A 23,503-nucleotide genomic window follows, 5' to 3' on the forward strand; every position below is an offset into this window, starting at 1 on the left:
GCATGTTATTCCTTTTGAGCCTTAAAATTGGCGTCACAATTCCAATTTCCCTATTACTCCGCAGCACACCATGGCCTCCTTTATGAGAATGCACTTTCATCTTCAACCTATTTTTCAGTCAAGAGTGCCCTGTGGTTCATCTAAATAAACATATAAGAGCCGCAGTTTTATCCTTTTCCCCTTCAGGTAGCTCAAATATTTTTATGTAAAATGTACAGTTAACATTAGATTTAAGTACACTCAACAATGTTTACCAATTTATACTGAATTCTATCAAAATCAACTTTATCCAACTTTAAAACCAATAGACCTAAATATTACCAATATTAAATCGATATTTAGTTTTCATTTTTTGGGAGTCATAATTTCTGCAATAATAAAGAAATTCTACGAACCATTTATCAATTTAAAAGGATTAGGCAAACAATTTCTCTGTAATTATCATTTGCTTCAACTATTTTATTCACACATCAACAAAGGTAAAAATTGCGAAATTTATTAAAAAAAACGATGAAAATAAATACTACACCTCACTGTCACTATTCTTTTTGTGAACATTCTTTATATTAATATAGAAAGGTACAAATTAGTGCTGATTGTAAATATGCATTAACCAAATTATCGAACTATTGAGGAACCGCAGGAAACAGATGTGGAAGACATGTAAATGTCCAAGCACAAGTATTTGGTAGTACAGAGAAAAATGATTATTATCAGACATATATGGAAAATCCATATAGAAGGTTAAACAAAAGCAAAGTTCAAAGCAATAATAATCACCAAAATCAATACGCTAGTCTAGGATCCCCAAATCCACCTTATTGTTGCAAATGAAGCAAAAGATGAACTAGGCAGAAGCTGTCTTCTTTTGCTGGAAAATGACAGCGTACACAGGAACTGCAACACCAATGCTGAAAGCAGTGAACACAGCAAGGGACATTTTCAACTTCTGATGCTTCATCCTGTCCAAGTTGTACATGTGCTTAGCATGAATATAATATGGCTCATCATGGGCATGTCCACCTCCCATCCTCTTAATGCCAGTTGAATGAAAACTTCTGCTCACTGTCAACACAAATTATTCTCAGTAAGAAGATTGAACAGTCGCTTTCCTAGGTTCTAAAAGGTTATTGTAACACAAATGTGCACATGTGTGCACAGACTCAGATATCAATAAAAGTTATTAATGATTCTTAAAGAATTAATTATTGATAATATTTTACTAAAATGAATGTCCATTTGCATCTAAATTCAAAAGACATGCAAGTTTTTGTGAATCAGCAATGACAGTCTGAATAGCTGGGAGAAAGCAGGCAATCAATTCCCATTGTGGTTGTTACGGTTAACACACCATTAAATCCCATTTTTGCACCATTGTTGCTCAACTAGCCTTCAGAATTTTTAATGTGATTTAAATTTCATGCTCTTTCCCCCGTGTTCACAACCCTCCAGTCAAGGACCCACTAGATTGCTGCTTTGTCCCTGCATACCACCCATGTCTGGCAGGTGACACATTTTCTAGCAAGGCCCCTCTTTGGTGCAGCCATGGAATCATCTAAGCCATAACAAGCCACACAGCCTCTGCCTCAGTCTGTCATTATCATTGACTTGTTAAATTATGCCTTAGATTGATAGTGATTGACTTGTGTACCTAGACCATGACTCTTGATTTTTAATGATTATATGTCTTTAGTTTGGGTGATCATTTTTACTTTTCAGCATTTAAATTTGTGTAGTATATGTTACATATTTTATCCATTACCACTGATATGGCAGCAATCCCAGTATAGCTTTAATGGGGTTAGCTACTCCTTGCAGCAATTGAGATTGATAACTATGATTATTATTTTATAGATATCATATTAAAAGCTCAGCTAAGTAAAGACCATTAAAATACAGCAATTCACAAGGAACAAACCAAAGGACTCCCCAACACTCTTTCCTCCATAGAAAACTCCATTAACAAAGATTTAACACTTCCCCTCCATTTATTAACACAAAGCTCTTCCAAAAGACAATGCCTCTGCACTATCAACATTTCCAACAACTATTTGAGCGTACAAATTCTACTCATAGCTGAACTCTGTACAATATTCAAAATTTTGAATATAAAATATAAAGAACATATAAAAATGAAACCCACTACATAAGGCTCCCCCGTAGTGGGGTATGTGTGGAGGGTATACTGTAGATGTACAGTTATACCCCCCAACCCCCACAAATGGAAAAGCAAATAAAACAAACAGAAATCTGCAAACACACAACGAGACCTAATCCACCTGAGAATCATCACTGACATGCCATAAAACTAAAAAGGGCACAAATCATGAAACACAGATCTCACAAACAAGCTTTGCTGTTGTCATTGGCAAACCCCAATCCCATTAACTTTCCTCTTGAAATTCACCAAGCTCAACCTCTCAAATCTCCACAAACATACGACACAAAACACAAAAAGGTAGTAGTGCTAGTCGAAAACCAAAATTGTGCCCCTCTTGGTCCATTTTCTACATTTAAGCACAAAAACATCCCTCAACCCAATCTAGACCAACAACTCCCCAATCAAAAGCCATAGCGCTTACCACAATCTATGGAATCGAAATTAGTGCAAAATGTGAATTCCACAATGCATATTTACAATTAATCAAGCCATACAGTTGATGTATCCCACTGATTGCATTTCGAGTGCATGAATCTCACAGTTTGCTTCAAATATTAATGAAATTATTACGTCTGATAAACATTATTGGATTATAAATTCTATTAAAATAAATGTTATTCCCCAATAATCACATCCAATACACCAATAATCATATTCAATACAGAACAATCTGCAACGAACTTATTTTATTTTGATTATTGAACAGAACACCCAAAAATTAAAAAGACCTCCCCCTTACAAATCCCACATCATCCTTAATCAAATTCACCTTTAAACAAGCATAAGAGACATCATCGTTATAGTACTATAGAACGCCCAGAAACAATTGTATCAGTTTTCGCGAACCGCAACACATGACAAGTAAATAAAAAAATAAAATAGACCTGACATAGAAAGGGAGGATTCGGAAGAAGTAATTAGCTTTGCAGTAGATCTTAGTGCGTTGTTGAAGGCCATTGATAAACACAGATTAGATTCAAATTGCACTGTTTTCCCTATTCGCTTGTAAATTTGTTTCTTCTTGCGAACACGCGAGTCTGAAAACCCTTGCTCGTTTCGTTCGTGTCTATCTAGCCCACTTTTTTTATTTATTGGGCTCGCTTGTGGTTAATTGAATTAAAATTTAAAAAAAAAAAAAAAAGGTTCATAATTTTTTCAATTGATGAAATTTTATTTCATTTAAAAAATTTATTTAATAATTAATAAAAACATAATATATCATTAATATATATAAATTTACAAAAAAAAAATACAACATAATTAAATAAAAAAAAATATTATATTTTATACATTTTATTTATTATTTTATTTAAATATTTTATTCACTAATTTATAAAAATTAATAATTGTCACATCTCAATTATATTTAGATAAATTTTTACAATAATTAAATTCATTTGAATAATTAAAAAATTAAAAGAATTAAACGTAACTAATTTAATTAAAAATTCACATAGAAAAGTACAATTGAGTAAAGAAAATGTCAATTTTTATTCTTAAGATGTAAGCAGTGTATACAGGTCTCTAAAAAAGTAAATTTAAAAAGTAAAATTAGTTCATAAGACAACATTAAATTAAAAACTTGATTTGATCCACCCACACAAACATGTATATTAAGAATGTTATATTATTTTTTGTTAACGACATTTTATCTATTATTTTTTATATTTTTAATTTTTTAATGATATAAATTTGCACGTCATATAAGTTATCACAAAAATTTAGAATACTTAAATTTTCTATAAAAAAAAATTTTAAAAATTAGATCATGACACTGATATACTTATTCACTCTTTACTTGTGTTCTCTCTTTTATTTAACTTTGAAATTTTTACTCTTGTTTAAGATTTTTCTTTTTTAATTCAAAACCATTTAAGTTCATTTGTTATAAATATCATATGCAATATGTTAAAAATATGAAAAGAAAATGTTTAATATTTTGTTAACACAAAAAATATTATTAATTATAATAACATACTTTAATTGGCAAAATATGTTTGACAATATGGCTAGTACAAAATATTATATTCAATAAATTTATTTCAAAACTAAAATCTAACAAGAAAATATGCTTCATTCATAAAACTATTAAATGAAACTTTAGGAATAAAAAAATACCAACATGCTAAAAAGTATTTTTTTTAAATAGTGTACATATTCTTTACTTGTCAATGTAAAAATAAAAGAATTAAATTAGATAAAAGTTGAATTCATAAGAAGATATTAAATATGTATTCATTATAAAATAAATAAATAAATCCCTATTATCATGAATACAAATTTTAAATATAATATTATAAAGAAAAGTAGCAACGGGTGATAACCTTGCAGGCAAAAAATAAAAAATAAATTTTTTTATCATAGATTTTTTTCATAAATATAATTTGTATGAAACAATTTGATTTTAGGAAAAATCAGATATTAAATCATATTTCAATTATTTTCACAAGCATTTGAAAAAACTTGTAAAAATAATATATGATTCTTAAACAAATTAATTTATTTTAATAAATTTTAGTTTATTATTCTAAAAATTATATCTTATGAAATATATAAATTTATCATTAAATATGTTATATAATATTATATATAAATAAATTGATCTCAATTTAATCACAATTAAATTAATTAAACGTAAATTAATATAAATATTTTCCATCAATCCAATTTTAAAACATGGATAGAAAAGGAAACCATAAGTAAAAAAAAAAAAAGTGTTTAAATATAATCTAAACCAGAAATATTCTTTTTTAAAAAGTAAAATATATTTGTAGTGGTGGGAAAATAATAAGTGTAGACAAGGATGGAATGGAAATTTGAAATTCTAACCCTCACCACAAAACAAAAATGATATTTGTGTATTTTAACAAAGAAACAAGTTACCGAGTGGAGTTGAGTTTCCCCTGCCACTAGATAGGACACTGTTGTTGACCACCACACCCTCATTCCCTGTTTCCATTTCATCCAAATTAGAGCTAAAAAGAAAAAACAAACTTCATCCACACCAATCCAATCCAAGGAAGCACAGTGGGTTGTGGAGATAAATGGCCACAGGCAACCTTGTACTATTCCCTCTGGTGCACCCCATCATCACCACCACCCCGCGTTTCCTTCATGCGCCATCACTCACTCTCTCTCGAACCGCCTTTCCCTCCCTCCTCACCGCGCGTGCTGCCGGCACCGATTTCTTGGGCGATTTTGGGGCGAGAGACCCTTTCCCGGCTGAGTTGGAGAGTGGGTTCGGAGAGAAAGTGTTGGGAAACGTTAACACCGAACACAAAATTCTCATCCCCAATATCTCTTCTCTGTCGCTCTCCCAGAAACACTGCACTCCCATTTCCCCCATACAACCTCCCATTTCAGAAGATGATGCTCAGAAACTCGTCAGAAAGGTAACACAATTCAATCTTGACGTTGCTCAGGTTTTGATTCTGTTGTGTGGATTCTCTCTTTTCTTGGGATGGTTCACATTTTAGCCTGTGAAATTGTGGACTGTTTATAGGTCTTTGCATTCTGAATAATAGTTGGTTATATGAAGAAATAAGGGCTTTCAATTTGCGGGCTTGCAGTTAAAATCTGGTGAAATACAATATTTGAATGCCATGCTGCTTTAAATTGATTAATGTAATATTTGTGATCAAAATCTACAAGTCAATTATTTTTATGCTGCTGTGCTCTGAAAAATTTATGAATAATATCAAATAAGCATTTAGTTAGGCCCTAACAGTCATGCGGTATGTTAATTTTCCGCCTCTCAAATTCTCTAATCTGATCATGTTTTTGCAGTACATTTTAGTACTACAAATTGCTGAGATATTGTTTTCAAGTTGTTTACAATGGTTGAACATGCAAAATTTTTATTTGGAAAGTGAAGTGGTGTATTATTGTTGAATATTTTGGTTACTAATAGCGATTTCAGTGGCCAATTCTAATTTAATTTGCATGTCATTTTATTGCAGTTATTTAATTTAAAAAGAATTCTAAAATTTACTAGCTGCCTGATTGCCTTTTTATTTCTTTTATAAAAAAAGAATATTAGAATGACTACCTGATCGTCTAATATTACTTTTTCCACATTCTTAAACTTACTTTCTGATCATATCTGTAGGTTGTAGGTTGGAGACTTGTGGATGAAGAAGGTGGACTTAAACTTCAATGCTTGTGGAAATTGAGAGATTTTAAATGTGGTGTTGAACTCATTAACAGGATCTCCAAGGTTGTAGAGGCCGAAGGCCATTTCCCAAATATCTACTTGGAACAACCAAATCAAGTCAGAGCAGAACTATGGACAGCTTCCATTGGTAAGTAAAAAAAATGCTCCTTTTTTAATACCACATTCTGTCTTAGGAGATTTATTTTTTGTTGCATGCCATCAAAATCCCAATATATTTACTTGTTTTGTTTTGATTTAGCATTTATTTTAGTTCCTGGTAGAGGGTTCAACACCCCCATCTCATGGAACTTCACCTAGGCCTAGCAGGTTCTAGGACCAATATATTAAAACTTGAAAATAATGCGGTTTTAATTAAACTTTTAATCTTAACGTTTATGTTTGATTATACAGCCAAAGTTTGTTCTTCTGTGTGTGTGTGTGTGTGTTCGTTCTCTTTTTGTAAAATGACATTTGAAATGGTTCAAAATTTTGCAGGAGGATTAAGTATGAATGATTTTATCGTTGCTGCAAAGATAGATGAAATAAAGACATCAGATCTTGTCCCAAGGAAAAGAGTTTGGGCTTAATGCCCACTGAACTCCGTTAAATATTTTGCCATTAGATTTTCTTCAGCAAAGAATACCACTAATTGGTATTATTTGATAAAATCTGTTATTCTTTGCCCTCATTTTTTATTGTTTCACTGCTTAAGCCTGTGTATATGTGTCATGTCTATTCTTGTTTGAATGTTTGGTAAGTGCAGTGATTCTCACAACGAAAACTATATCATAAACCAGCCACTTATGTGCCTCGCATGCATGCCAAAACTTGGAGGGTTCCACTAAGAATTGAACATTATGAATTATGACTATTTGTTTGTGTGAAAAAATACTCTACAGGTTCTGCATGAAATCTATAAAGTCTTGTAGCATAATTTTGCATGGGCAATTACTTCATTAGCACTGCCCTTAGCTGGATTTGTAGGAGCAATATCAGTTGCATTTACATTTGATTAAGAATCACATTTCTGAAATAAAAGGGATCAAAAGTGTCTATTGCTGCTTTAAAATGTTTATTATCACTCTTCATTTAAGATTTTTTTTATTTAAATATTATTGTTATTATTAATTTAGTTAATTAATAGAAAAGAGTGTTTTCTATATTAAAAAAGATAAGAAAATTGGTAATAGGTATTTTAAAGTAACAATAGATTCATTCTCAAACTACAACGCATAAGTAGAGGATGGGATGATGGATATTTACTCACAGACACTCCATTAGAATAACTTTTAATTGATTAATTGAATAAAAGTTTAAACATTGTTGTGACTTTTTCAAATACATAGAAAAACTAACAATGCATGCCATGAACACTCCTACTGTTCAGCAAATGCAGATGTAAAGGTAAAATAAAATAACTAGCTAAAATAAACACTAATAAAATGAAAAACAAATTAAATATATAGGCACGTTAATTATATACTGGATGATTGAGGTTCATATTTCATTATATCCCTAATAATTTTATCTCGCAAAAATCTGCGGAAAAACGTATTTACCAATGAACTATCAATGGAGTATTACAGATAATATTAAATATCTGGTTCTACTTCCTTAATCAATTGTAAATTATCAAACCATCAACACTAGCGACCAATCATAACTGATATCCAATAAATCCCATCAAAATCAGATTACATTAATAAATACAAAACTCTAGGAAAACGTAAGTCAGCTCATTAAAAATTTAATCATATTATGTGGCAGGAAAACAAAATAATAAGATCTCAACAGTAAATAACAATAGAACACAATGATGCCAAAATATTCAGGACTTCACAATCCCCTCTTTACAAAGATTTAATAAGATTAGTGAAAAGAATAATCTCACACTCAACACATCTGCAAATGTTTAGAAAAACATGAGTTATTAAAAAAATTAATATTATGATTTTTTAATTTTAACTTAGGTTTTAATTTGATCTTTTACTATTATCATTTTTATTTAATTTAATGCTAAAATAATTTGATAATATTTTATGTCTCCATTTGATCATAATGTACCAATATACATGTGACATAGGATTTTTTCACACCAGTATAAGTCTAAAAACTCTTATACTCAAACTGAACATTTTATTTAACTTACATCTAACAAGTTATAATTTATTACTTTACTAATCATTAGATATAATTTATTACACATTTAACTTATACTAATTTAAGAAGATCCTTTCCACACACACATTAATGAGGCAATATTGCAGCCTCCTTTTATTCCTAAAATACACATGTAGCTATCTTATTTTAATTCATATATTAGCAGGTCAAATATACACATATATTCTTTCCCTAACTATAACATACACATAAATATTGTCCTACAATATAATGTTGTCAAGCATTTCTGCAATAGTGCTAGATGTGGAGTTGATATACTCGTATCAGGCTAGATTTGGGTTTGATATACTCGTATCACCCTACTCTCAAGTTAGAGCATGAAGATTCTAAATGTCCAACTTGCATAGTATTGCACTGAATTGGCTAGCGCCTAATGCCTTAATGAAGAGGTCAGCAAGTTCAGCGTGAATTGATACATACGAGATGAGAACAATTTTGGAGAAGTTCATTTCAAACAAAGTGACAATCAACTTTAATATGCTTTATGCGGTTGTGAAACACGAAATTATTAACAATATGGAGTGACAACTTGATTATCACAGTAAAGGTGCATAGGATCTGGATAAAATATGCTAATAGTAGAGAGAACGTCCTTCAACCACTTTAATTCACAAGTCGTGGTGGCCATGGATTTATATTCTACTTCGGTAAAAATAGTGCAGCAGCAACGACAAAAATAGTGCAGATGGTGACCATTTTGGCTACAGGAGCAAAATTGTCATTATAATCGATCCCTTCAATTTGATGGTTACCTAAGATGACCAAGCGTGCCTTGAACCATTCAATACTTCCATTTGAGTGATATTTGATCTTGTAAATTCACTTAAATCCAAGGACTTTCTTTCCAAGAGGTAATGTGGTAATTGTTGGAGTTGATGAAAATAGTACATCTTGGAAATCCCACATTGTTTAAGGTATGTTAAAAAAAAGTCTCATATCACCTAGGATGAACAATAGAGTGCGTGAAGAAGGCTATATAATGGACTTGAGTCCATGACATTAAGGCACTCCAGTCAAAAATACTTTAAACTTATATTTGACTTTTCTCATACTCTTGTATTAAAGTGTTGTGAGGTTTAGTTTAATTATAAAGTGTGGGTGTATTTGGAATAAGGTAGAGTAGTCTATGCATTGTAAAGATTTTCACATAGTATTATTCCTTGGTTGTCATTAGACAACAATCGTGATTTTTCTTCAGTTTTGGAGTTTTTACATTATATTCTTGTGTTTATTGTTTTTATCTTATTTCTCTGTTAGAAGGATAATTCTCAAGGGGTAAAAATGATATTTCTTTTCCTTTTTTCCCAATTGTGGTATTAGAGCTTATGATTCAATAGGATATTCTTAGTATGCTTTGTGGTTGCAACTTAGTCTGATCCTTCATATCAAAAAAGATTAATTTCTTGTTGTTGGAGAATCATCCTTGATTGTTGAAGTTATAATGTCATTTGCAAGTGTTGTAAAATGTGACATAGAGAAATTTGATGAAATGGTCAATTTTGGCTTGTGGCAAACACAAGTTTCATCAAAAAGTGAGAATGGGATGAAAAAATATGAGAATAATCAACAAAAGCTTGAACAGGATAAGAAATCTTTGGAGAAGATTAGTTGGACTATGTTAAAGTAGAGATTCAAGCACTAGGGCAAGCACTACACTCGTAGTCAACAAGGTAGGTGGGACGGTGATGAGGACAATTGGAGTAGTAGGTGAGTTGGGGTTCTGGCATAAACGGTGATGAGAAAGACGTAGAGGGTGGACTAATCAATGCAGATGGAGGGATGGGGAGCGTGTGAGAGGTCAGGGATGATGGAATGAGATGATGCGGAGTGCGAGGAATATTTTCAGAAAGTTATGATTGATTTGTGTTGGATTAAGAAATAGTGGAGGTGGTGTGATAAAAATAAAAAAACTAAAGTTAGGAAGATTATTAGTTTGTAGTGGGTTTTGGTTATAGAGCTGATGAATCGAAGTAATTTTTGTAAAAAGAAAAACTATTTTATTGAATAAAACATTTTGGGAGACAAAAATATCTCTATTATTTAAATTTGAAATAATATATCCTTTTGTTCCAATTTGAAAACTCAAAAAAATATCACATCTAACGCGAGCATCAAATTTTTGGTAAGAAAGATGTGTTGAGGCATAACACAAACAACCAAACACTTTTAACATGAAAAAATTTGATTTTTGTTTGTATAATAATTCAAGGAAAGTTTAATTTTTAATGATAAGAGATAAAATGTGATTTATGAAGTAAACAACGTGTTCGATAGTATATAACCAATAATGTTTTGGATCAGAATGTTCCTATAATCAGGCCAAATTTGGGTTAAATATACTCGTATCATTTAGTCTTTTTAAGTTTTTATTTATTTATTTAATGTTTAGCTTCTTCGTTATCCCTATTATAAACTGCACGATGAATGGAACTTGCAGGTTTCAGTATAAAATGAAGCCGCTGAAAAGTTGAAAATGAGCAGAGGAGGAGACAACCTCCTTTACAATCAGCGTAGGAACTGTTTGTTTTACAAAACTTTTGTTTTTAAATTTTATTTTCTGTTTTTAATTTTAATTATAAAATTGTTAGCTTGCTTCTTCTTTTTTCAAAGATTTGTTAAGGAAATAATGAAAATTATTTTTTGTATAAATATTTGAAATAAAAAAACAGAATAAAACAATGTCATAGATTTATAATTAAAACTAAAAACAAAAAATAAAATAAATAATCTTTTATGTGTATGATAAATACTTAGAATTTTTATTTTAAAAATAATAAAATTATATTGGTACTTAGTAGGTAAGAGATTTTAGGGATAAAAAATGTGAAATTTTTCTCCTTTTATTCCTTAACTATTAGTACTAGAATCAATTCTATGTAACTGATGAAGAGAAACAAAAGAAAAACTAAATGAAGTAAAGTCCTTTTAGTTTATGAACACTAGTTAAGAGTGATTACAACAAAAATAATTTTTTAAAGATTTAGAGAAGAAGTTTTGTCAAAAAAAGAAATGTGAACTTTCGAATGGAAAGAAAATATGTTACGTAAAGGTACACATTATTTATCCAAATTTCATGTTAAATAACTTAAAGAGAAAATAAATTAAAAAATTCTACAAATATAAATATTTATTATGAGTTTTTCATTGTAACAATTTGTTGTTCTTTAAGTGGATATTTTAAACTTGGGTAGTTGTCTATCTTGAAAAGATTTATAATTTTATCTAAAAAAAAAATTGAAAAGGATTTGTAATTTTATTTGTGTAAAAATTATAAAATAATAAAATTTCATTGTGAATCCATAAATGTAGGTAAAAGCTTCTAGTTTTTCTCTATTTTTATAACAAAAGTGGACAACCTTATCTTTCTCCCTTAGTTTCCTTCTTGATGTGCGAAATGATTCTTTTAATAAATAACAAGTATATATCTAATTAATATGTCTTTTTTATTTATTAAGATGACAATAAAAGGAAAAAAATCAAATAATTATAATTATCAAACATTACCTTATTATATTATTAAGTACATTGAAAACCTATTAAAACTAAAAAAAATTGTAATAAAATAAAATAATATATTTAATCCGTCATTCTGAAGAAAAAAAAGGCTGAAAATATTATTCTATCTTAATTTTACTCTATGATGTCAGTATTGGAAAGTCTCAAATCAAACTTGATTTGTCTCTAATTAGATCTTGAATAGAGAAATTTTCAACCTAGCCCAAAGTAAATCATGTCATTTTCCTTTTATTTTTTAAAATGGTTTTACTGGATTTTTATTTATACTTTTATGCTTATTAAATAGATTGACGTAAACCGATTTTGGTTCGAGTCACCACAAAAAATATAACTAAACTACTAGCTTGAATTAATTTTTCATGAAAAAAAAAAGAAAAGAAAAGAAAAGAAAAAATGAATGTGAAAAATAAAAGTAGGCATATAATGATAGTAGCATCTGCGAACTCTTGTACTGTGCTACTGTTACACCCAAAAGATTAGAAGAGGCAAAAGTTTTTGAAATAGCTCACTCCGAAGCAGAGTGGAGGAGATGAAATTGCTATCGCCATCCACCACCGCTACTAACATTTATCTATCACCTTTCACTTTTCTTCCCCGCCACTCTCATGGTTCCATTTCACTTCTCTCTCCCCCCCCCCCCCCCTCTCTCTCTCTCTCTTCCTTTCTCTCTCTGACACGTGTTTCTTGTTTTTTTAGCAGGGTTATCTTCTGGTACCGTCAAATTGTCAAAGAAAGAGGTTTGCTTTCCAATCATCACATTTCAATTTGCTCCATTTCCACTCATACACATCCACAGTTCAAACTTTTAAGAAATGGGGTTTTCTTTTGCAATTTTTTTTTAATAGAAAACAAAGCTAATTTTTATTTATTGTTTTATCATGTGCCCATTTTTGTTGCTGCTGCTGTTTTTTTTTATTACTGCTTAGGAATGGGTTATCTGTTGGCTTGGGCTTTTTAGTCATGAACAAATGTACAAAAGATTGTAAATTGATTTGACCAATATTATAAGGTACATTTGGATAAACAACTTTTAATTAACTACTTATTCAGTAAACGCTTTATGACTTGGTGGTTGTCATAAATTTGATAATAAAAACTTATTAGAAATTTAGAATAAGCTAAAAATTTTGATAAGTTTCACCAAGAAACTTATTAAAATAAGTTATAGAGTTTATAAGAGTCGTAAACTATTTTCATAAGCCCAATAAGCTCTATTTAAGCACTTCCAAACTCCCCCTGAGCAGAAGAGCATTAATCATTTCTTTACACTGTCATTTTCATTTATTTTCTTAAACCTTTACTGTGTAATGTATGGTTCCAGCATTTGAAAGAGGATATTGGTGATTTTTCCTAGTGCTATACCATTGGTCAATTGTTGTCTTCTAGAATGTATTTTAAGGGCTTCCTAGCACTCTTCAAAATACATATCCATTTCAATCTCCAGACATAGGCAAATGTGATATATGTGATGCTAGATGGTTTCTGACTCACTCAAGGTGATGTACCGTATCTTGGGAATCCCTTATGTAAATCAATGCATGCAAAACTCAAATGTTATCACCTGTTGGCCTCGTATCCTTTTATGTCATATAGTTATTATGTAATACGTAGTAAAAAGAACATTTCAAATCTAGAAACCATTAGCAGTCTGTGACTAAATGAAAAATTCCAAGATTTTGGGTGCAAAATTGGCAGTAATGTGGAAATTAGCCTGTTAACAAAATAAATTCTGGAAAAAGATGGTCAGAGATTGATGTATTAAATATAAATGGTCAGGAATGAATGATGTTTTATTTCTCTATAATATATAAACCTCAAAGATAACCAAATAAGTAACCTTCAAGTCAACAATAAACGGCAGAACTTTGTTCAAATTTCACAGTCAATGCAATCTTTTTATAGATTAGCAGTACATTTTCAGAATTCTAATGATGTGTGTGATTGAAGATATTTGTCATATTATATGGGACCTTTTCCTTTCTTTCACTTACTGGAAAAACATGACCATTTTAGAAGTTTGTCTGTTTGAATTTCTCCCTTCCCACCTTTTCATGTTCCTTTTCGTTTTATACAATATTTTTTTAGTAGAATCATTGGTTTTCTTGCCCTCTTATTGTGAGAAAGTATGTTGATTACTACAGAGAAGATGCATAAGGAATGCTGGACCTGCTAAAATAACTGCAGAGTTTGAGCTGAAGCCACCACCATATCCACTAGTAAGATCTAAAGGTTGCCTATTACTCTATTTATTTGTCAGAATTAATTGTGGCTGAACTTTAATAGGGAACTATGTTTCAAATGAAACATCCCAATTGCCAAAAAATTCAATTCAGTCTGGCTTTATCATTTTCAAATTTATAAAGCAAAATGTTGGTGTGCAATCTTTTGTCAATAAAGAACCATAAAAGTTATATAATTGAAAAACTCATGTATCTCAGTTAGATTTATTGTGGGTGCAAAAATCTTGACTCTTGCAACTCATCAAACATGTACCATTGTTAGAATGCAAACAAGGAAACAAAGAGTTTTTAATCTACTATTTCTTGGTACTTACTGTCTCGTGGTTCTGTCTACACTTTACACATACCAGATTGTTCTGAACCTGTGTTGACCATATTACTACCCCAGTTTGATTATACTTGAGAAGCATTATACAGTCTTGATCTGATCAGTTTTGAACAGGTTATCATTATGAACCTGAATGCCTCATTGGAAGTTCTGTTGCTATGATTCCGTAGTTATTTCCATTCACATTTATTTTCTTTCTTCTAATGACCAGCTAATAAAGTTTTCCTGCTTTACCTTAATCATCCACCACTTTGTTGGAAAGTCTTTAAGTTTATTACTATTTAAATCTCTCTATGCATCATATCAATAACACTGAACTTGATGAAGCATTGCTATGAGACATTCATGTAGTTCTTGTCATAATCAAACAAATAATCATATGTCTTGTACTTGCTTAGATTTTGATGTTTATTTTGGACAAATAATAGATATTTTACCAATCCTGTCATAATGAAAATTCTCAGAGTGCTTTGGAGCCAGTTATGAGCCAGGAGACACTTGAGTACCATTGGGGGAAGCACCACAGGACTTATGTAAATAATCTGAACAATCAAATTGATGGAACCGATCTAGATGGGAAGTCACTAGAGGAAATTGTAGTTATTTCATACAATAAGGGTGACATGCTTCCAGCTTTCAACAATGCAGCACAGGCATGCATGCTTGTATGAAAAAATCCCTGTTCAGGTTTCTGAACCCTTGCTTAGTAGTCTTGTTCAACATATTGCAGGCATGGAACCATGACTTCTTCTGGGAGTCCATGAAACCTGGTGGTGGTGGAAAGCCATCTGGGGATCTTCTAAAGCTGATCGAAAGAGATTTTGGTTCCTTTGAAAGTTTCCTTGATGAGTTCAAGACTGCTGCTTCAACACAATTTGGTTCAGGATGGACATGGCTTGCATGTGAGTAATTACCCTTTTGACCATACTCATTTTCTGGCTTTCATTTTTTATTTTTCTTGGCATATCTAAAGTAGTAACTGTCCTTTCCCCTTCTTTTGTCCTTTTTTCATATATGCAATATAGATAAAGAAAGCAGACTTGATGTGGGAAATGCAGTAAATCCTCTTCGATCTGATGAGGACAATAAGCTAGTTGTGGTGAAGACTCCCAATGCTGTTAACCCCCTTGTTTGGAACTATTATCACGTAAGTAGTCACTCATAAGGATTAGTTATGATATCTGTCATTCCTTTTTTATGCTTTCAAACATGAATACTAGGGTAGGGCTGAAGCATCATGATAAAAATGTCTGACAAGATTTCATATTAATTTCATGCAGCCACTCCTTACCATTGATGTCTGGGAGGTACTAAACAAATTTATTTTTTTTGGTGATTTGAGAACATTAAAACTAAATTCATTTCCCTAATAACAAATTGCCGAGTTTTTAACAATGTTCCGCTTTTTTACAGCACGCTTACTTCCTTGACTTTGAGGTGAGATGTAGTTTCACAGTATTATACAGTGACTACTGTTTTTGATAATTTTGTTCAATAGATAAATATATGACTGCCTTGTTATCTATGCAGTACCGTCGCCCTGATTATATAGCAGTGTTCATGGATAAGCTTGTGTCTTGGGAAGCAGTCAGCTCAAGATTTGAGCAAGCTAAGGCTCTCATCGCGGAGAGGGAGAGAGAGAATGAGAGGAAAAGAAGAGAGGAAGAGAAACCAACAACAAATGGAGCTGCTGCTGAGATATATTCTGAAAGTGATTCTGACTTAGATGTGGAATGAGTTAACTTCTTTTCATATAGATGGAGTATAAAATTATGTATCCTTTGCACTAGCTAGGGGTGATATAGAGGTTCAATCACTTCAAGCTGCAAATTTTGTTCTATGATAGATGCTGTAAATTAGTGTTTCGTACATGCATTCATGATATAAAATCTGATCTTATTTATGGATTCTTTTGCAAAAATCAAGGAGTTTTGATGTTATCAGGTATAAATAAAAAACTTGCTCGGTTGAGCATTGATAGCAGTGTCTCTCGAGCCTTTGTATTTCACTGCCACCGTTTTTGCCTTGTGTAGTAAAATAATGAACCTGTTAATGAAGTAGTCCTTCGACCAAAAAAAAAATATGCAGTAGTACTTAGCCTTCATATGAAACACTTCATACTATTTTCAATTCGTAAGGAGTCCTAATACTTGCACCTGACATACCTAATGTTTATTCTCTTCATAAAATTTTTAAAACAAATGTCAAATTTCATTTCTCGAATACATAGGTAACATTATATTAGTCATTTGTTTATTAGCATTATCAAACTGGTCCTTTGATAATAATATCGTAAGTTTTCTTCTCGTTACATTTATGTAATGAAATGGATGACTCAGTGTTATCAATGTATCCAAATCGATAACCTTTTTACAGGGATTTCTCAAATGTTGCACGAATTATGTTCGTTAAATTTTTATTTTCCTATGTTAATTTTATATTTTAAATTTTCATTTAATAATTTCAACAGATGGATCAGTAATATTTTTATGCAAAGTATAGTATTTTGTGTATAAAAAATAATTTTATTCTAACTTTATAGCAAATGCTAATCAATACCTTAAAGGCACTACGAGTTAAGAAATAAAAAATGGAAGGTCCTATTTGGATTGGACATACATCCCCCCCTTCCAAATTGGTTCCGTTAAAATAAATTGTATCAAAATTCAAACCAAACGGACACCCAGAAAGTGATTCTCCTACTTATGTTCTACAAAGGGTGGAAAAAGGTGAGAGAAGAATCATTTCCACATGCAACCTGTACACATACTAGGGTTTGACTTCAAGTTGTAACATCTTTTTTATGTCAGAAGTGTTCTATTTAATCAACACCCACATAGACTATTATCCAACCATAATATTCATCTCATTAATTAAAATATATATGATAGGCTAATTTGAGTGAACAAATAAATTCAATTCACAATTCTTTTGCTAGATAACAAGTACAAAAATCCATTTTTCTTCACCAAAATTATGTGCATCTCTCAATAATTGATATACAAAATTAAATTTAAAAGATCAATCCTGTAATCAGATCAGTGTGAACATCACACTATTTACACAAAATAAAACTACATTAACTGAACAAAATTGTGTTGTTTCCATCATCTTATTGGGGATATCTTCAGAGACAAGAGGTTATCTAGACCTGAGATCTCCGAAGTATCAGAAACAGGTGGCCCAAAAACATCCCAGAAGCGAAGAGTCTCATCTGCACCTGCTGACACCACTGTCAACCCATCTGGACTCTGCAAGTGTAATTTGAAAAAAATAACTATCTTCATAATAAATATTCTCATTCATGTTTACATGACCAAAGTTAGAGTCACCAGAATAATGTGTCACGTGTGTAGGAACAAATTCAAACACTATATCATTACAAGCTCCAAAAATTCACATTGGACAATTGTGCTACAGTTTAGATTATGAATTGCAGCATACCTGACTCAGATGGAGGACTCTGGAAGCATGACGGTCCAAGCCTCCCACTTTAGTCATGGATGGATATCTCCACAAACAAAGTTGGTTGTGAAGTGAACTTGTACTAAAGCCATGACCACTTAATAGCTCCTTGTGATGTCTATTCCACTCTAATCCACAAACCTGCATAGAAAACCAGATTTCTGTAAAAAAACTGCATCTATTCAAAGGACTAAATAGTAAGCAGGTAAGAAAATGATGATAAAATTTTGGCTTCAATAAGCTCTGTCCTTATAAAAATGTTTTTGTTTTAGAATTCACCCTTATAAAAAAAATGTTAGAATTAAGTCACTAATATTTTAAAAAAAGTCAAAAATTAGTCGTTATCAAGAACTAAATCTTAACAATATTTTTGAACGACGGGGACAAAAAAATTTAGATAGACTAATTTCAGAAACAACATTTATATGGACCAAAAACTTATTTGAGCTTAATTTATTATTATTATTATTTTTGGCTAATGGCAATTCTTAACAAGCCAAATAACAGGTAAGACAGTTATTGAAACAAGGCAAAAAAATGGCTATCTTGCCTGAGCTTTGGTATCTATGCTGCAAATGCAGGATCCCTTCTGGACATTCCATATCTTAATACATTTATCTTCTGTGCCACCTCCAGAAGCAAGTACACTTGAATCATAAGGGCACCAGGCAAGTGCCTTGACTGCAGCACAATGATCCTTAAAACAGTGCAAGAAATTGGATGAGCTCATTTTAGCTAAGTCCCATACATAAATGTGATTTTCATTTCCACCACTAGCCAATATATTGCCCCTTCTTGACCACTTTAATCCACAAACTTCTGCTCTGTGTGCTTTTACCTGGCAAACCGCATTTCTTCTTGCTCTAACTGCTTAAAGGAACATGAAACAACAAAATGTTATCTCATTTAATCAGAAGCTTGCTATACTCTTAATACATCTAAATAATTAAAAGTTACAACTAAATACCATCATGGTTGATTATATATTTGTCATGGCTTCCAGAAGTTAAAATATGACCATTCCATGCAATGGTTGCTATCCTTTGATCATGACCTTTCAGGATCCTTATCTGAAAGTTAAAAATAAAGACTAGGATTTATGTGCAAACATTGTAGTGTATAACTAATTACTTGTTGATCTTAGATAAGCCAAATAACTAGAAAGATTCATACTGGCTTGGAAGTTTCAGCATCCCAGAGTTGAAGTTTAGACTGCTTAAATCCTACTGCCAAAAATTTTGCATCCTCTGACCAGGCAACACTAGCAGGAAAATCATTGTCAGTGACCTTAAACAACTTGAATACATTACTATTCTCAGAGTTCCAAAGGTACATGTCTGAGGCCAAAGCAACAGCAAGAATGTTGTTTTTCCCCCAATCTATAATATTTGTGTAGAAATCATTTCTAATATTTGGTGCATCCAACATCCTTGCTTCTCCCTGCAAGTATAGTTATCAACTTTATCAGTTTAATCAATCAGATTACAGCATGAGGTATATAGTGTGTGTTTGGTTTCACATTTAAATGGTCATGGATTCATGTTTATTTCAACGCTACTACTTGTAGCTTCTACATTGGATCCATGTTTACAAGTGGCATTCTACAATAGAAGAAACTTTATAGAAAGCATATTGACACGAACAAAACCTTAGGCATTCTACGATAGTGACGTTGATTGCTAGTGTTTTGAAATGTCGCTGCCTCTTCCTCTCGCATCTCATCGATATAACGAATGGATTTTCTGCTTGATTTTGGACTTCCCCTAAAGACTAACATCTTAAATGGCTTTCCTTCTGAATCCAAACTCAGTTTCTCATCCACTATCTGTCTGTACACTTCCTGTCATTGTAACGTAAGAGAAAAAAACAAACACAAACACAGAAGATATGGCCTTAGTACATATCACTTTAAATGAACAATCAAACCAACAGAAACAAATACAATAAAAAGGATTTAAAATTTGATGAATCAAATATTCCAGAGGCCAAAAACAGATGTATTTTGTAGAATTTGGTAAAAACACAACAGATCAAAGAAAAGATAGATATACATTCAAGAATGGTTCTCTTTATTGTTGAAAAAAAGTTAACAACTTTAGAAACACTCAAGGGCTTTCCAATCTCAATAAAAAAAAAGGGGGTGAAAGTCCAAAGAACTTCAATGGTTCAAAAGCTATATTTCTTGAACATGAAAAAAAAAAAAAGAATAAAAAATACAAATACATAAAACAAAAAAATAACTAAAAACAGGGATGAAACATCAAGGAAAGAACATACATCAAATTGTCTATTCTGAAATTTTTTGGTCCTGTTTGTGAGCAAACTCTGGGCTTGATCAAGATCCATCAAACTCCTATTGGGTATGAACCGATCACCCTTCACAGAAAAATAAAAAAAATTAAAAAAGAGGAACATGAAAATGAGATTGAGTAGTGAAGTTTGATGTATGTACTGGAAAATCATAATGAGTGGGAGGGCTGAGGAGGCTCTTGGGAGAGTACCAATCACATTCAAGATTCCACATTTGTTGCTGTTGTTGTTATTGGTTCCAATTTCCAAAAAGAAAAAGATGATTATGAGTAATAAAGGGTTAATTGTGTTCTTAAAGCGGAGAGAATGAGAATGTTGGGTCATCTCTTTCCCGCCAAATAAAGTTGCTATTCAAATATTAGTTTTTCAACCGTTGCCACATTAGTTTCCCGGCAAATATAGTTGCTTCTACTGAATCGGGTCGGGTTCGATTAGTTTTTTTTCGACGGCTTTGATCCAATTGAATTATTATTATTTTGGGTATGGCTTCCCCATGATTTAAGTGTCCTTTAATTTCTCTTCAACTTTGGGTAGAAATTTTCACTAAATTTGTTTCTGTTTTCCTCATTATTTTCAAAATTCTTAACTAGTTTGAGAGTAAAACAGAGCGAGAGAGCGCTAAGTGAGGTAAAGAATATTTTTTAAAAAATTATGAATATTTGCATCCAACTTTAAATCATTTATGATTTCAACTTTTTGTTTAAAATTTTTTAGTATTTTTTGTTAATGAAACCATTTCTATATATAATTATCGAAAAACACCAATTTGATAGCGTTATGTGTGCAATCATAAGGACATGTCTGTCTACAACATTATCCTATTATTTATTATTAGTTTATTAGTTTATTGTCTTAAGTTATTGAATTCTGGATTCCTCAAAATGAATATTTTGTGCAATGCTTTTTTTTTTTTTTTAATTTTGACATGAATTCTCCTTAAATCTTTTTTTTTTTTTTACTAAATGGTCTTTTCATTTTTTATTCATTTAATACCTTCAAATATCATAATTTTATCATTTGATAAAAATACTAACTATATCTAACGCATAAAAAAAAAATGATATTTAGCAGGATTAAATTAAAAGAAAAATTACAAAAAAAAATCACGTAACGAGAAAAATCTTTCATCAAGAACTTGTTTTAAAAATAAAATAATATGAAAAGTTAATTTTAAATATCAACGAATACAATTATTTTAAATACTCAAAGAGAACTTTGTTGTTCATAGTAGTCTTATCTAACTTGAACAAAATTGAAAGATACATGTAATTTAAATTTAAAAAAAAATAAAAAGACATGAATTGTTAAATAGGTAGTTATTTAATTGAACATTTTTTCCTAAAATTATCTAAAAGTCTCAATAAAATATGACTAATGTAAGTTGAGTAAATTCATTTAAGGAAACAAAAATTTTAGAACCTACTTTTTCATCAATATCACTAAATGGGATAAACAAACTGAGACGTCCCTATTTTCAATAAGTATTTCTCAATGTCATCCCATTTCTTGTGGTGAATAAAGAATAAATTAAAGCGTTTAATAACTACTCAATTTCAAATGTATACACATCAACATGCATATTATATTTATGTCCTCAAACACAATATTTAGAGTACATAATATAATATTACATACCGTCTAGATTATTCTCAAAATTATTTAACTATGGAACATTACAAGGAAGGATAATAGAGTATGATAGTATATTACACATAATACATAGATAAACTAAACTCCTCATCTCCTCTTGACTCCTTCCTTATTCATCCAATCCTCCTGGAGGAGGGTCGAGATCAATGCCAAAGTATTCAACTGCATGGCAGAAAGGAAAAAGGACCTTCATTCTAGCTTCTCCTTGTATAATGTAGGACTAACATAGGGATTATTAACAATAAATATAGTTAAGATAATAAAGCCTTGAAATATGATGGTTTGGTTGGAGTCATTGAAACTCCACTCTCCAGTCCCCATACTAAAGGTCATGGTACGCGTAGGATTAATTAGTGCACCTTCATTCATTCTGCATCCATATACATTTTGGACACATCATAGAAAAAGATAGGGGTGAGTACGAATATTCATAAACAATCGAATAGACAATACTCATGTTTAAACGAACAAAACATCAATTAGACATCAACAATACCAAGCATTAAACAATATATTTGCTTAAATGAACAAAATAACATTCAAGCATTAAGCAATAATCATTTAGTATCTTTTATTTTCGAGTCCTCCATGGAGTAATTAATTTAATTATCCAACATTTTAATTTCAGGTTGAGATTGGAAGTTCTGTGTCTGCAATCCAGTTAGTGTCATAGGTACATCTTCTCCCTTCACCGTAGACAGAACATAATTGCACAATTCTCACTTTATGATCACTACCAGCAGCCCACACTCAAACCAATCTTGGTATGCTCTAGTGCCTGTCAGGATAGGCTAGCAAAGTTCTCACTGCCTACGATACAAGTTAGCTAGACTTGGTCCCCTGTAAGTCTTGGGCACTCTCCTATCCCCTATGGTCAGACCAACACTATTTGCTCCTCGCCTGTATGGTGGCGTATTCAACCTCTTTCACAATCATAAACACAAAGCATATCATAGCCAATAATTGTCCACTAGGTACATTATAACATCTCTATTTCAAGAGAACAATCAATTACATGAACATGTTTAACAATCAAAATTTTCCAGATTTCATAAACTAACTCGTAAAATTCATAACTAATTCAATACAAGTTCAAACATCATGAAATCACCAATATTTTTTTCCTTTAAATGTCTACTATAATATAATATTACATTCAAAATTCAAGCACTTTAAAATTTCATTAAACCTCAATTCATCTCTGCTATTCTCAGATTAATTCACTAAACAGCCAGCACATTAAAAAATTTATAATAAATTCATTTTTCATCCAAAATACATGAAACAAGTGAGTTTATTCTACTTAACATATATATTTTCATTTAAAAATACTTTCAAAATCAAAATATTCACAGATATTAGTTCGTGCTTCAGTTTCTCAGTTCATGTCACAGAATGGCACAATTCAACAACAGCATATTGGAAAAATCATAAATCATTCAATTCATCACCAAAACTCATTAAATTAGTGGCATCCTTTTAATTTGGTTATCTAGTTT

General features: G+C 31.2%; 4 protein-coding genes across 7 annotated transcripts; 2 read left to right on the top strand and 2 right to left on the bottom strand.

Annotated features, from left to right (window-relative positions):
- Positions 1-554: 554 nt before the first annotated feature.
- On the bottom strand, positions 555-3,254 carry LOC113872505. The gene is made up of 2 exons (XM_027510106.1): positions 3,046-3,254; positions 555-1,065 (listed from the first exon to the last, which is right to left on the bottom strand). The coding sequence occupies exons 1-2, from the start codon at positions 3,116-3,118 to the stop codon at positions 848-850; spliced, it is 291 nt and encodes a 96-aa protein (XP_027365907.1). The 5' UTR covers positions 3,119-3,254; the 3' UTR covers positions 555-847.
- Positions 3,255-5,071: 1,817 nt separating this feature from the next.
- LOC113872498 (probable pterin-4-alpha-carbinolamine dehydratase, chloroplastic) lies at positions 5,072-7,378 on the top strand. Its single transcript, XM_027510094.1, has 3 exons — positions 5,072-5,553; positions 6,270-6,462; positions 6,810-7,378. The coding sequence occupies exons 1-3, from the start codon at positions 5,206-5,208 to the stop codon at positions 6,899-6,901; spliced, it is 633 nt and encodes a 210-aa protein (XP_027365895.1). The 5' UTR covers positions 5,072-5,205; the 3' UTR covers positions 6,902-7,378.
- Positions 7,379-12,458: 5,080 nt separating this feature from the next.
- Positions 12,459-16,493, top strand: LOC113872226 (superoxide dismutase [Fe], chloroplastic). Of its 4 annotated transcripts, none has more exons than XM_027509609.1 (9): positions 12,459-12,619; positions 12,708-12,748; positions 14,153-14,227; positions 15,044-15,232; positions 15,310-15,481; positions 15,605-15,726; positions 15,860-15,886; positions 15,993-16,016; positions 16,110-16,493. In XM_027509609.1, the coding sequence occupies exons 1-9, from the start codon at positions 12,541-12,543 to the stop codon at positions 16,314-16,316; spliced, it is 936 nt and encodes a 311-aa protein (XP_027365410.1). In that variant the 5' UTR covers positions 12,459-12,540; the 3' UTR covers positions 16,317-16,493. The 4 variants fall into 4 exon arrangements, with proteins under 4 accessions (XP_027365410.1, XP_027365411.1, XP_027365412.1 ...); XM_027509610.1 differs by having other exon boundaries at positions 12,711-12,748; positions 16,110-16,433; XM_027509611.1 differs by lacking the exon at positions 14,153-14,227 and having other exon boundaries at positions 16,110-16,435.
- Positions 16,494-17,686: 1,193 nt separating this feature from the next.
- On the bottom strand, positions 17,687-20,568 carry LOC113873791 (cell division cycle 20.5, cofactor of APC complex-like). The gene is made up of 8 exons (XM_027512104.1): positions 20,497-20,568; positions 20,322-20,420; positions 19,693-19,884; positions 19,218-19,484; positions 19,012-19,114; positions 18,595-18,911; positions 18,024-18,185; positions 17,687-17,830 (listed from the first exon to the last, which is right to left on the bottom strand). Exons 1-8 carry the CDS (start codon positions 20,566-20,568, stop codon positions 17,687-17,689), a joined length of 1,356 nt encoding a protein of 451 aa, XP_027367905.1.
- Positions 20,569-23,503: the final 2,935 nt, after the last annotated feature.

This window comes from Abrus precatorius, unplaced genomic scaffold, assembly GCF_003935025.1.
Source record: "Abrus precatorius isolate BTA unplaced genomic scaffold, Abrus_2018 Scaffold7, whole genome shotgun sequence".
NCBI lineage: Eukaryota > Viridiplantae > Streptophyta > Magnoliopsida > Fabales > Fabaceae > Abrus > Abrus precatorius.

Coding starts and splice junctions, on each gene's coding strand:
- LOC113872505 (XM_027510106.1), bottom strand. CDS start 3,118: ATGGCCTTCAACAACGCACTAAGATCTACTGCAAAGCTAATTACTTCT. Junction 1,066..3,045: donor ATCCTCCCTTTCTATGTCAG/GTCTATTTTATT, acceptor TTGTGTTGACAG/TGAGCAGAAGTTTTCATTCA.
- LOC113872498 (XM_027510094.1), top strand. CDS start 5,206: ATGGCCACAGGCAACCTTGTACTATTCCCTCTGGTGCACCCCATCATC. Junction 5,554..6,269: donor CTCAGAAACTCGTCAGAAAG/GTAACACAATTC, acceptor TCATATCTGTAG/GTTGTAGGTTGGAGACTTGT. Junction 6,463..6,809: donor ACTATGGACAGCTTCCATTG/GTAAGTAAAAAA, acceptor AAAATTTTGCAG/GAGGATTAAGTATGAATGAT.
- LOC113872226 (XM_027509609.1), top strand. CDS start 12,541: ATGAAATTGCTATCGCCATCCACCACCGCTACTAACATTTATCTATCA. Junction 12,620..12,707: donor TCTTCCCCGCCACTCTCATG/GTTCCATTTCAC, acceptor TTGTTTTTTTAG/CAGGGTTATCTTCTGGTACC. Junction 15,727..15,859: donor TTGTTTGGAACTATTATCAC/GTAAGTAGTCAC, acceptor AATTTCATGCAG/CCACTCCTTACCATTGATGT.
- LOC113873791 (XM_027512104.1), bottom strand. CDS start 20,568: ATGTGGAATCTTGAATGTGATTGGTACTCTCCCAAGAGCCTCCTCAGC. Junction 19,485..19,692: donor ACTATCGTAGAATGCCTAAG/GTTTTGTTCGTG, acceptor CTATACTTGCAG/GGAGAAGCAAGGATGTTGGA. Junction 18,912..19,011: donor ATATATAATCAACCATGATG/GTATTTAGTTGT, acceptor TCCTTTAAGCAG/TTAGAGCAAGAAGAAATGCG.